Source organism: Pholis gunnellus, assembly GCF_910591455.1.
Source record: "Pholis gunnellus genome assembly, chromosome: 2".
Classification (NCBI taxonomy): Eukaryota; Metazoa; Chordata; class Actinopteri; order Perciformes; family Pholidae; genus Pholis; species Pholis gunnellus.
The window spans coordinates 21,820,327-21,834,938 of NC_136536.1; the positions used below are offsets into that span (position 1 = coordinate 21,820,327).

A 14,612-nucleotide genomic window follows, 5' to 3' on the forward strand; every position below is an offset into this window, starting at 1 on the left:
TAACTAACTAAGTTGTACGTCTTTGAACTATTCAGCATTTTTGTCTCTGTGTGACAGCCACCGTGAGTAATTGTGGTTCCTGTGGACAGAAGTTCGGTCACAGTCGTTTAGTCTGCAGCGGTTTCACAAATCATGTTTTTTGCTCTTTTGCAGACGAATCGAGATTTGACAAAACAACCTCAGCCGACGATCCAGTTGCTGGAATAGTGTTTTTTTCTTTTTTTACAGCTTACAAACCGCATCACGCAGTGTTTCTAGGATGGAACGGTTGGAGTTTGCTCAGTTGTCATGGAGATGAATCCGTTGACATGCAATCTCAGTAGCCGCTCTGATTTCATCCATTTTTAGCCTCGCCGGCAGCACGACTACTGATTGGCAATGTCAGTCGGTCAGTCGGTACACCGCTTCACACTGGAATACCTCAACCACTGCTAAATGAATTGGTGTGACATTTTGCAGGAACATTTGTGTTCCCCAGAGAATGAAGCCTGATGACTTTGGTGATCTCGTGACTTTTCCTTTGGTGTCAGCAGTTCAACATGTCCCGTTATCCTGTGAAATATCTCATCAACCATATGGATTGGCACAAAGAAAATATTTGTATCTGCAAAAGGGGGGGCCCGTGTAAAAGGTTTGGGAGCCACTGCCACGATATGGTAAATAGTCTACCTGCTTAACATCAGCATGTTAGCTCAAAGTAGGCTACAGACCTTGAAATAGTTTGATAAAACAACCCTAACTAGGTCCACTTTCTAGCTTTTTCTAAGCCTGTCAGCCGCACCAGGCGTCTGTATCGCATGCCTAGAAATTCATCTCCACAACAGCCGAGCAAACTCCTCACGCTGATGATAATTATGCGATGTGGTTCAATCCTTCTGAAACCTAAGATCCAGGCCTGAGAACAGTCATGACCAGTTGCTGACAACTGTCCAGAAATTGCAAACAAACTAGGTTTTGTGGGATTATGTCGGATTATGACTCTATCCTAGCATACACAAAACATGCTGCTCCTTTATTTCAATTTCTACATGGTTCATCAACTCGTGAGAATGCTGACTTTTTGTTATTTTTAGCCCCAGACTTTTAACATTGTATCATATGTAGCCAATATTCATCATCATGTACATATTCACCCCTACAGGGTTCTCCTTTTAAAATGAATCGTCTGGAAACATCAAGAAGCCAGCGGGGGACTGCAGCACATACTAACATACATACAGTGCTTACATCCATAACTAACAGTTTATCAGGAAGCTGTATTACTATCCGGTTCATCGTGTGCCATGCATCTATTCATTTAAGCAAGTCTCCTTGTCTAAGTTCATTATCTTAGTCCTAGCATATGTATCTGCAAAGACGATCCCTTAATTGAAACCAGCATTGAAGGTCCATTTTTCATCAAGGTAAGTGTCACAAAATGACATTTGGTTGTAAATAATAGCTTCTCCTTACTTGCGTGGCATTTGCATTGCTTTCTTGAGGCCGCGGATACAGAGGACCTTTATGGAGCTTGACCACGTGACGTGACCATTTGTAATTTGTATGATTTTATTAATACCAGAGTTTTACATAAATCCCTGCTGAAACGGCACGTCTTATCATATAATGGAAATGTTGTAGTTTAATAAAGACCATCCTCGTTTCTTGTGTTTCCAGGGATAACTGGAAGGACAAATGGAAATGAATATCCGCTCGTACATTATCTTTGCATACAGACAAAAGAATTACTTAAGCTAATTTCTTTTTTATAAAGCTGTGCTTTTAAGTCATTTAAAGTTGCAACAAAGCTGCAATGTATTTCAGACCATCATGCAGCCTTTCTTCTGCAAATGATGTGCTGGATTCAATGAATAAATACACAGCGCTGCAGGTACATCGCCTTGTTTAAAGTGCCGTCTTTCCATATTGTGCTTAATTGCAATTTTCTCCTGTGTGTTTTTTACATAATGATCAATGGTTGGTCCTCTGCTGAGCCAGTGGAAGTACAATAGTTTGTTGAGTTCAAGATGAAGGTCATCACTTTGGGCATTCAGGTGTAACGTTACATGCTTTTAAATCTAATCAAATCGGGGATTTTACCAAGGTGGAGCAGCAGGATGCAGATGGGAACAGGATTAAAGTGGACAAGAGTTGATGACTTGCTGTAAACAGGAATGTAATGCTTTTTGGTTTTTGGTGCACATATTAACAAGTTAGAAACTTAAATAATCCGAAGGCCGTAGCTGCCTCAGTTTTGAAGCTAGAGTGAAGGTGCTGTCATCATATGAAACTACACGACCGATTGGTACCATGTCATGCTAGCTTGCCGGTAAAGGATGCTGAAATTTTAGGCCATATTTTGGCAAGGGAAAACTGGTTTTGCCATTTTGAGCTTCCCCTTTACAGACATGCCCACTTTACAATAATCCCGTGCAGTTTGGGGCAAAAACCATGCGGTTGTTAGAATTCAGTATAAATGTGGTATTTTTGCCTGTTCTAAAAAGGATGTATTTTATTATTTCTGCATCCCAAATTAGTCTCGGAATTGCATACATTAGGTATGACTGGAAAGCTGAAACTCTACTGGATCCAATGAGCTTAATTGTATTCTTGTGTGATGATGTGAGTCCCCATTGTAGCCATGTCACATTGTGAGACCATTTTTTGAAAGTTGACGTCACTATGAAATGACATGTTGTGACCTCTAGGACGATCACAGCCTCAGGAAACTTTGCATCCACAAACTAGAGACCTGTGGCATTTAGAGAACGTATGACTTATCTAGGTATATTGACAATAAGGGGGTTTCACAGAAGAAGACAGAAGCACTTGACATTCAATCTGCAAAAAATGCAATTCTTACAGAAATCTCCAAATGTCAAACGTTTTTTTAATACCACATCACAGCATGGAATTTTCTGTGGTGTTCCTGAAGGTCTTGGTATCAATATGTGGTATTTTGGAGGGATTATAAATCATGTTGATCAATTCCCGAGTAGTACATTCTTTTTTTTATTAATTTAGCTCCAAATATGTGTCAGAATTGGTATCAATCCCAAAAAACAGCTTGTAAGACATAAAATAGCATGGCAATCGCCATCATATAATCCCATCATCATTGTATAAGCCCCTTTACTCTCTATATGACGAGAACAATTTAACACCCTGAGCCGCAGCTCAAAAATGATCTTTGGGTTCTCAGCTTTCAGACGACATATTCTATGTGGCATTTACTGTCAACCTACTATCTCCCCCCCAAAAAAGACAACTTTGTTACAGTAATTTAAGTCAATTTAATTTGTTACTTCCACCCCTGCACCTAATACAAACACTATATGCAGCTCACTGCCATCTGATAATTTGTGTCATACTGCAGCACAATTAACCTTTCCCTAAAAGTTTTAACTGTTTGTACAGAACCAATGGCCTAATCATCTGTTCATTTAGCTTCTGCAGATATTGAAAAGATTAATTAAGCAAAGCCGCAAAAGTCATGCACTATCTAAATTAACAAAATGTGATGTTATTAAGGAAAGTTTGGAGTCTTTCCATAATAAAGTCAGCCTCATATACTTATATAATAATATTAATACAAATAATAATAATACAAACAATAATACTCTTTTTGTATGGTAAAGGATGGACCACATTTTTACTGTCAATATAGGTGCATGACCTGTGTCTTACCTTAATGGTGTAATGATTTAAAATGTACCATCAACACTTCTCTGCTCGTTGGCGTCGCTCCAGGTGTGTTTCTCTTTTGTCATTAATATTCAGAAGCGATTTCACCATCAGCCTTTCACTCCTTCCACTGCCTGAAACCTTCAACTCATCAAGAACAGCTTTTTATTGTTCAGCACTTTGAAAGCAATTTGATTTCCTGCCCTGTCATGATTGTATTGCACAGTGTAAAATGCAGTGTGGAGGCTGGTTTTCTTTATTCCAGATAAAAGTAAAAATGTCTCCAAAGTTATTTATTGATATTCACCTTAAACTTTAAATATCAGTACCTAATTATTATGGTCTTGAAAGTCATGCTTGACAAAAAAAAAGAAGAAGAAATGAATAAAATCAGGCCGCTCATTCCACTCCTATTCTACTCATTTATCAAGCAATAGAAAGAATTGGCAGGGGTTGAGGGGGAGGAAGGGCTTTGCATGAGCGGAGAGAGAGACTCTCTCCCTGTTAACGCCAAAGTGCTGTGGTAGCAACAAAAGAAATATTGAATGATGTGTTTATTTAACTGCTACGTTTAGAAAATCCTACCCATGAGTGACCACTGGAAAAAAAAAAAAAAAACTGGTCACACATGAACAAACACGCACAACTCCCTCCCAGAAATTCAATCAGGTCGCACTGAAACTTGAATATTTTACATCGACATTGTAGCAGGAATGTGAAAATTGAGATTTAAACCAAACCTTTTACAGTCTTATTAACATCTTATGTTCTCTGTGGGATTTTCTGCAGTTATATATATTGGTCAAACTCTATTCTTCTCTGTTTTTTTTGTTATACAAGGTGAAAACATGAGCTATACAACTCAATGTCAAAATTGAGTGGTGAAGAAGGACTTCTTCGCTGTTGGCCTTTTGCCCTCATAAAGAATTTATATGCTCAATGGAATCAATGAGACATATTTCATCTTGTTTCTCCGTGAGTAGCCTTTTGATAACCTGGAGAAAGACCAAGGCGTGGGACTTGTAGTTCCTTTGAAAAATAAAAAAAATGATATATATATTTTCTTTTTTTTAAAGAGATAAGACAGTTCGTTTCCTGTAAGTGTTCGTAGACTCCCTGTCCTTTAATGGCGCGATTCTAGATCATTCCAGCCAGCCAAGGAGGAAGAAAGAGTCCCACAGATCCCAGTATACACACCATTACAAACATCCAGAGGAATATCCTGTCAATGACCATGGCCACATACTTCCAGTCCTCTTTCACCTAGCAGAGAAGAGACACAGCAGAGAGGGACATTTCAGAATTTCACCACACCTTTCTTTTTACCAGCTGTCAGTTTTCACCCTTCATTGATTTCCCTCGAATGGCTGGTTTTTTTCATTATAAGGCGGCTATCGCCCAAATGTCAGTCAATTCTTGCTCATCTCTCTTATGAAATATTCAAGGGCGAATTACGGAGGTCCCATTGTCCCAAACACGGGGCTTTTCTGGCGAGAGAAAGAAAGTACATTGTAGTCCTGACAATGACTGGCGTCAATGAATGCAATAACTTTTTTTTCTTTCTATTATTTTAGAATAATTGTACACATTTTCGAACTTCTGATCCCACTCCACAGAGACAGCTTTCATTCTTTTGCAAGTGACTCGGCAATTAACACTGAATCAGTGTTGTACTGTATGCTGGAAAAAGGTTCTTGCTTTCCTTATCAAAGTGCATTTTCACTGATTTATTTCAAGGTAACTTTTTTTAAACCATTAAAACTAGAGGCCGGCAGTTTGACACATGGTGCGACGTAGGTAAAGTCTCATTAAACTGTCACTTGTCTGATGGTCATTTGCTCTGGGAAGCTCTCAGTTATGCAATGTAAGTAATTCCGCAAACACAGGTTGTAGTAGGAACACCCACGGTTGGATTACAAGGCACGGCATGCTTATACACTGAGAACTTTGACTTGCACAGATGATTACAGATTGGCTATTGATATTTCCCTTCATTAAAATAGCAGCTCAAATTTCAGTTCTATCTAGACAGTCCTATTGCATGTGCTGCATGTGGGATTGTACTTGTATCCAACAAAATTGAATCTGACAAACTCATTGAAGCAATATTGAGTTATAAGAAGCTCTGTTGGACTTTCTTTTTCCAAATATGAGCACTACATGGATATTTAGAAACTATTATGTCATTTACCACGGCTTTACCAATTATTTAAACGAAGGTAATGTTTCAACTTACTGAGAAATCTGCATCCTCTGCCCTGAGATGATCAGCGACGTACTGAACTCCCTCTATGGCCCGTCGCACAGCTGGGGATATAGTTGGAATTACGGTGTCCTGCTGGGTACTCGCGTCTTTAGTTGACTCAGCTGTGATGGTTCCTGCTGGGTGATCTGTACAGGCTTGTTTCTTCACCCACCCTGCGATCGCCATAAGCCCAGGGCCTTCATCGTGCAGACAGCAGTACTGGAAGCTGCGGGAGCGACACCGGTGTCTGGCTCTCTGAGGGTCACACATTTGCTCTGCGCTGAGAGAGCGGCCATTTGGGGCCAGTGTATTTGATTCTTCTTTGGAAAGGCTGTGGAGTGGACCCATTGGCAACACTGGGGGCAAGGATAGTTGCGAAGAAGACGAGACCGCGGAGTTGTTTCCCCGTGGGGGTTGTTTCTCAGAGAGAACTGAATACTGACCGGATGTGGTCCGGCAGAAGATGTTGGCCTTCAGTGGGTGATCCTCTTCCTTGTCCTCAAGAGGGGATGAGGGTGGAGAGGGCGAGCAGACGTGGATGCTTGGACTGTCGGATGGAGTCTTTGGGAGCGCATTCTCCATCTGGCACATCTGTCTCAGCCCCGTCTCCAACCCTGTCCAATAGGCCAGCGAGTTGCCTGTTGCAGATATGGTGGTCGGACGGTGCATCATCTCGATAAGCTTCTTGCAGTGCTGCTTGGCTGTGCCCGGCGGACGCTTCATGAAGAGGACTCGCGGCACCATGTCCAAGAATACTCTCCGCACCCAGTGAGGCATGCTGTGGGTCTGTGGCGACCGGTGATGTACGTTCAAAACAAAGACGGTAATTACGATGGAGAGAGTGACAAAAACCATGGTGAACAGCAGATATTCACCAATCAGCGGAATCACCAGCGATGTAGACGGTATGATCTCTGTGATCAGCAGGAGGAACACTGTTAGGGACAGTAGCACTGAGATGCACAAGGTGATCTTCTCTCCACATTGCGATGGCAAATAAAACACCAGCACGGTCAAACAGGAGATAAGAAGACAGGGGATGATGAGGTTGATGGTGTAGAACAACGGAAGCCTCCGGATAATGAAGTAGTAGGTGATGTCTGAGTAGATCTCCGTGCAGCACTCGTACTTTTTGGTGTTGTACTTGCCCACTGCATTGACGATGACCCATTCGCCACTCTCCCAGTAGTCCATCTGGTCCACGTCGCTGGCCATGCTGATGAGATCGATCTTGGCGCGGTCATAGGTCCACGAGCCAAACTTCATCTTGCAGCTCTGCTGGTCAAATGGGAAGAAGGTGACATCTATGCTGCACGAAGACTTGTAGATGGCCGGTGGCATCCACTTTATCCGACCATCGTGGAACAGATGTGCCTTCGTGAGGTGAGTCACCGCAAAGTCGCCATCAGCACTGCACACAAAAGAACGGGGTATGACAGGGGAGAGAAGTGGGGGGAAAAAATGTACTTAACATTTTTACCTTCACCAAGGGTTGCATTACAATACTTTTGTTCTGGCCAAGTGCTTCAAGCGATACCATTAATTCCACATTTTATTGTTTTCAACCTCATCTTACCGTCGCCTTCAGTGGATTGAGTTTGGTCATTTGTTTGCGGTTGGAAAATGCTGGTAAGTTGCCATTTTTAACCACTGACTAAAGCGAACTTGTAACTTGAAGAACAAATGACTCTTTTATACAGTGTGACAAGTGCAAAGCATACAAACTGCTAAACATTTACATTGCTAATGTTCTTTAAAAAGAATAAAAAAATAAAAAGCAATGGGAGAAAATCATCAGAGAACTATTTACCATAATTCAAATCTTCTAAGTCTTCTTAATTCAAAGTTTGTTTTCCATTCTTTTAATCACCCTCGACATGCTCTGATTAGCAGAGACACAACATTTGTTAATATATGTATTCTGATTAAATTCACATTTACATGTCTCTATCACATGTGAAATTTGGCACAATGAGCTGTTTGTGGTGCCAGAGAAGAGCTACAGGAAGACAGTGATCCAATCTCTGAATACGGACAGCTGCCCCATCTTCCCCTGTCTCATCTCCTGCCTCTATAATCTGATCAATCGTTGTTGAAATCCTTCCATAATTCCAGCCCTGCCAGTACACACCTAAACTCCCCTCCCATTACTTCCTGCTGCAGCTCATCTTCTGACATAGTCATCTGTCCATCTTGTTGCAATTAGTACAATTTAGTACATATTGAGGTAAGCTATCAGTCACTTCGTGCTGGACCGTCTATGTTGCTTTTACTCTGTTCTGCCTGTAGAACAAACATTGGTTTAGTGTCAGTGGAAACGTGTTACAACAGATGTATTTGTTAAAGAACCCTGTAGATGCTCTGAACATCTGCCCGTCATAGCCCTCTGGATTCCTACTATGTTGCCCTTTAGTCTGATCCAGCAATACAATAAAAGGTAACCTAAGTCAGATATTTTAGTGTAGTCATAGATTCAAGACCATAGACAAGACAAGACCAACGACAGCCTTTTCCAACGCAACAATATAGCAATTATTAGATCATTTATGTTGAAATCTCTATCATTCTGAGCTCTGCCGCTCACGTCTTTACAAAAGCTGAACAACCTCCCTGATCTTTTCTTTTTTCTTTCAATGCAATTGTGTTCATTTTGTGTCATTTTTGTTTCGTTGTAGTCAGTGTCTTATGAAATACCCTGTGCACAAAATAGGATTTAAAAAAAAAAGTTGCCCTGCCTTTCCCTATTAGTTCCTACAAATAAATGACTTAGCCTCAGATATTTCATCACGAGAAAGCTAAATCATGTTTCTATCACAACACAAAATTGACATTTTTATTTAGCTGTCATGCCGGTTTTGTGATCCAGTTTTAGCTGATTTCCCTAATTTAGAGTGAAATAAATACAGGTCTACTTGGGGCTTTCACACTGGATGCATTTTATCCGAGGCCCCTTGAAACACATCCAATTACGTTCCATCTTATAATTCCCAGGCTAATGTATTGCTTTGTACAATGTACCGAGCTGTGTGTAACCACATCCATTAAGGCTGACCTTGTTCCCATTTATTTTAGCTAAATTACTTTACGACATTGGCACAGGACGAGATGTTAGGCACAACAGCTAAATCTTCAAGTGTTCCCTCCAGTCATACCGTCTGTTGGAATGAAATCATTCCCATGTGAACATTGGCTGCTATGCGATTAGTTTTGCCTTGAATGTGGCAACATTTGAGATCCCAGGGTCTCTTACAGTTTCTTCACATGAAAACAAGCTATTGACACAGATCCTCACTTGTTGTAGAGGACTATGTCGGGCCTCCAGATGATCTCTGAGGGAATACGGATGGAGGTGACATTTTCGTATTCCTCCGGTTTCCAGCGGAGTTTGTAATCGTTCCATTCCTGTAGGAAAACATGAATCAAATGTATATACTGTAGCTTTATATTGGACTATATAATTAGCATGTGTTTGATCTCTATCTATATTATTACATACTTGCTTGACCCAAACGTTTGTGGTCATCATCTGGTTCTTCTCATCCTTATTTCATGTAAACAGGAGAGGGAAATTAATTATATGTCAGCCTGGACTTCATCATCGCATGGGTTTCATTAATTAATTTTATATTCATAAATATTCATTTTTTCAAAGCTGCTTTCAAAATAAATCAACATACCCTCTATTTAAAAAGACAGATTAGTTGTGTAATACGTCAATAATAAAAAAAAAAACATTAGGTAATGCTACATGCTTTGCTGCCAGTGCTGGCAAGCTGCTGTCTCCAGCTCTCTCCCAGCAACATCTGAGACACAGCAGTCAGTGAAAAGGCACTGTAGGAGAGAACAACTTCACCAGGAGCTGACTCTCACTGCCGCGCATGTGAAGCAAGCCCTGCCACCTAATTGTGTGTCAAAAACCCGGAGAATCATCCCCCAGATGCAGGCTGCATGTATTAGATACTGAAGCTGCACCAGGGAACTTTGCATGGTTCCAAATGGCAGTTAAAGGCCTTGTAAAAAACGGGTTTACCTTAGTCAACAGAAACCCTGCAACATAATTTGTGTCTGTAATGTAAAGATAAGACAAGAGGCAAGAGAGAATAGAGATGTTTTTTGTTGAGACCAGCTGTGTCTGGATTTGGATAGTTACTGCCATACTTGACAACTGAATTTAATTTGTGAAAATAATTCAGTCTCTTCTGTTGTGGTTTAATTTCCGCTGATAAGCGATCTGTATATTTAGATTTATCTCTCTTTTTCCTGGTGTAGCTTTGAGCTGGTTGCTAGTGTGATCATGATGAATATGATACATAAGACATAGAGAGCACAATTGAAACGATACACAACTGCATTGGACCAACATTCATAATAATAAATCAAATTTTCAAGGCTCACACCTACTGGGCGAAGTGATATTTGCATTTAAGTTGCAGTTTAATGTGCCGCAGCTGACCAGCATGTTAGCTATTCAGCCTGCAAACTGGCATTAACAGTGCACTTTTCCACAGTGAACGTTTGGTGGCTTGTTCAACGAGCTACGGTGCAGGACGGGTGGTCATGTATGTTTGTAAGTTAGAGAAGAAGAAAGCAGCAAAGTTGTGGTCTTTGGCTCTTGTGTTGTGTGTGTGTGCCTATGATGCCTATGAGCCCAATCGGCAAAATGTTAGCATTGCACGTTTCTGCAAACCATGTCAACGTTTTTTTGCATTCAGTCAGAACAAGTGAGGTAGTGCAACAGAGGAAGGGACGTAGTATATCAAGCGACTGTTATTGAAAGTTTCGTAATAATAATAACAAGTAAAACTAGCAAGAAAGTCCACGAAGGGTAGTAGGGAATGGGTCAAGCAAACACACAACAAACACAGGACTTTCACCCAGGAGACCACTGCTCATGTCCCATGTGAAACCAAAACTAAACATTGACTTATGGACTACTTTTATGTTGCTTTGTTACGTAACATTATGTAAGTAAGTCTGTTAATGGCGGTTGTTGTTTATTTACGCTAGTTACGTTACATTTACTGTTATTATTGTGACAGAATAGGATCTTTTTTCCAGTCTTAACCAAGTAGTTTAGTTGCCGAAACATAACCATTTGTTCAAAATGTCAACCACGTGGCGTTGCACTGTGCGTTTCTGCAAGCGTTATACGCCACCGATATAAACGTTTATTCATGAAACATATTTTTGGTTCAGAAACGTCGAGATACAAAGTATTATGGATGCCACCATAAAAAAATGTTTTCTTTTTCCTTTTGTTTCTTAATTTTTTCATCAGAAGAGACCACGGGGCAAGTGCTAGACAGAGCAGATATGTATGCTGTAGCAGTAGAAAAACAAAAACAATTTATTTCAGTTGGACTTCAATATTGATATCCAGGGTTGGCTATTGGTGAAACGCAACAATGCTGTGAGGTTTTACTCACCACATCAATGAGCTGGGCAATAGATAATCCAAAGTGGACCAGCACTGTGTCTGAAGTGTTTTCCACAGGCCGGGAGAGCTTATTGTAATGTGCGAACAGATCCTGGAGCAGCCTTTCTTCAGCGTGGGCACGAGGTCGAACTTGGAAACAAACTAGGGGATAGAAGAAGAGATTAGACACACAAGTTAAGCTTGGATTAATTACATTGACCCTTTTTTAGCCCATATGTGCCAATAAAAGTATTTTTAGAACTTCAAAACAATACGTTTGCTAGAGACTGCATGTCATTGCTGCTCCTTTGTGCTCATTTATGACAGTGGCCGTGATTTGTTTCTCTTTTGCTCTTTTATACTTAAAATAAAAGCCACAATTTCAAATGCATAATATTAATACTGAATATATTTTCTACAATACATTCATCTTTAATGGATTTAACTGATCCATGCCGCCATGAAGGATTCACTGTACAGAGTGTAATCTAAAAGGAGGGTGACCTCTATTATACAGGTGGCGTTTGGTTACAAGGGACTGTATCTGAGTGATGGGGGGGGGGGGGTTGAGGGGGGTGGAGATGAGAGAAGGTAAAAGCGGAAGCATGAATCTGAGTCTGAGGGCATCCGCTGCGTCTCTGAACAGACGTGCTGATGGAGCAGTCTGTCGAGACGTCTCATCCCTCCCTCACCCCCTCTCACCCTCTCTGCCACGGTGTCTCTCTGCCACGGCTGCTCTGATGGAGCAACTCAACCCCCGCCGCCTCCACCCAACCCCGCGCTGAGGATGACCTAACAAGGTCTCAGAACAATTAAAAGGAACGGAGATCGTCCCGAGAGTCGTACAGTATAATGTCCTTTGTGTTTCAAACCTTTTTTTTTCCCCTATTGAATTAGGCATTTTCCTATTATGGACATAGCGAGTCTGTGCAGGTAATTCAATGGCACAGCAATTCATCATCGGCTGGGATTTTGTTTCACCAGCCTCACTGATATATCATTATTCCTGGCACTTCTGCACATTTCAATGTCTTTCTATCGTGTGGTGCATTGTATTGTAAATATTGTTTACTGCTTATTGTACAAAATATTAAATTGTACCGGAACTGGGGGGAATTCGTATCTACCTATCTGTCTATCAATCTATCTACCTTGAAGAAAGATGCTGGTCCAATTTGTATTTTTGAAACAAGGACACAGATGTTGTTGTCATGCTGCCGGCCTTCCTCTCGGGTTCTCCCACCCACTCAATCAAAGCTGAAGGGCTGTCCTTCAGTTGCCTGAAAACTGGCATCCTCAGTTTGTAAAAGGCTTTGGATCAATATCTTATTAAATGGATATAGTTTATTTTTCCCACCGTGCTTTTATTTCCCTTTCTAATGTGGTGGACATGTCCGGATGCTCAACAACCTTGAAATGTCTCTGCATTTTTGCAGATGAAAAAGAAACGACACAGGTGCCCTTTGTTTCATCACGTCACCTCGGAGCGATATCTGTTGAATGCAGATGGTATTAAATAAATAGGGACGCTCCGGTAAACTCTAAAGCAGCCTCCCAACTAATGGGTTTAGATGGGGGAGCTCGCAGGGTGCCATGACTTTGACAATGTGTGGGTCAGAGCAGTAATGTGTGTAGGAGAAAGTATAGGTAACTGCTGAATGAGCTTGCTTCCGTACAATGGGCTTTACAGGAAACTGTGAATAGCACCGGCACAGACCGTGATGTTACCAGTTAATCAGAATGGAGAAACCTGAACCTTTTCACCCCGGCTGCCTGGCATATACTTACTCAGATTTCTCTCTTCTATTATCATACCATTCCCCTTGCTACTTCTCATTGATGGCATCTGGTCTTTTATGTGCTCATGAAGACAATCAAAATGAATTATGTAAACTATCCAGAAAAGTAAATACAATCTTAAAATCAAAAAAGCAAATCTCCATTTTAGCATTGTTTGTCCACTGATATTTACAGTTTTACGAACGATTTCTATCTTAGCTTAGCTTAGTTATCTTGTGTCTGAGCCACTAGATCCAGTTCTGTCCTCATTTGATCAATGAACTCTCGCAGGCCAATAATGCATGAGCAGCAAATATCACTTTCTATACAAGTGAGTCCTGCTCAGACAAAGCTTTGTTGCCAGGTCACTAAGCAACGGAGGCAGTTTCTACCTCCTCGTCCAATAAAAACTATGGCAAGCACCTAAGTTTTTGTGTCTTGAAGGTTGTGCGTTTTTGTCGGTGATTGTTCATCATCTTGTCAGTTTCACCGCCAGAAAAAAACTCCTTGCCTTTCTAATGCATACTGGGGCTGCGGCTTCATTCGGGAATATATAAAAGTTATTGGGGAGGGAAGGGGGGCTGAATCTTATATTTTATAAAAAAAAATTAATAAATAGATTTGCTGCCTTTTTTAAATGTTTTCTTTCGACCCTTCACTTTTTTCAAAAATTGCAATACCCTCCCTTCATTACATCAAAATGTCATGGCATGAACAAAACTCAACAACAAAATAGAGAAAATACAGCCTCTACTTTTGAATAAAGAGCTGATGAATGGTTAAGGCATCAACTTTGATCAAATGAATGAAACATTAAAACAATTGTGATGAGTAAAAGTTGACACACTCCTGCTCTCCCAATAAATATAGACCAGCTTCCCCATATATTCAAAATACATACATGCCCCCCAATCATTTTCACACAATCCCTTACAATTATAAAGAAAATGGCAGGTGAAGCAACTGTCACTGACAGTAAGGGAAAATATTTACCTTGTGGAGGAAGAGTGAAGAAAAGTACGCTCAGACATTTGTATACATCCATTGCGAACTCCCTCCGAACTTCTGCTGGATCTCAGTCCTGATGGTCAGTCATGTGTCCTGTGGCGGTCGTCAGGAGGGTTCAGATTAGGTGAAACAGCCAGATGGAGAGGTCATGTCGGTCTGTGTCAGCCATGGGCCTGGCGTTCCTCCATCCGTCCATCTCGTCAGTTGGTCTTCTGTCTAGTCTGAAGGACCCCCAGACCTGTAGTTCAGTCTCCTTGATCCAGCACTTGAACGTCCCTCCTCACTCCGCTGGAATCCTTCATCCAAGTGTGCCTTATCCCTCTCTTCTCCACCCTCCCTGTCTCCATTACTCCCTCCCTCGCCTCTCATCTCTCCGCCTCCTCACCTCATCTCCCTCTCTCTCTCTCTCTCACACACAGTCACACTCACCTCATTTCTCTCTTTGCATTCTCTTTCCCTCCCACTTATTTGCTTTCCTCACAGTTACACTTTTCTGTCTCT

The 14,612-nt window shown here is 41.1% G+C and overlaps 1 protein-coding gene across 1 annotated transcript; it reads right to left on the reverse strand.

The window, feature by feature from the left end:
- Positions 1-4,800: 4,800 nt before the first annotated feature.
- Positions 4,801-14,148, reverse strand: chrna4b (cholinergic receptor, nicotinic, alpha 4b; the record flags this gene model as incomplete). Its single annotated transcript, XM_079169887.1, has 6 exons — positions 4,801-4,926; positions 5,900-7,319; positions 9,201-9,310; positions 9,405-9,449; positions 11,335-11,486; positions 14,097-14,148. 6 exons carry the CDS (start codon positions 14,146-14,148, stop codon positions 4,801-4,803), a joined length of 1,905 nt encoding a protein of 634 aa, XP_079026013.1.
- Positions 14,149-14,612: the final 464 nt, after the last annotated feature.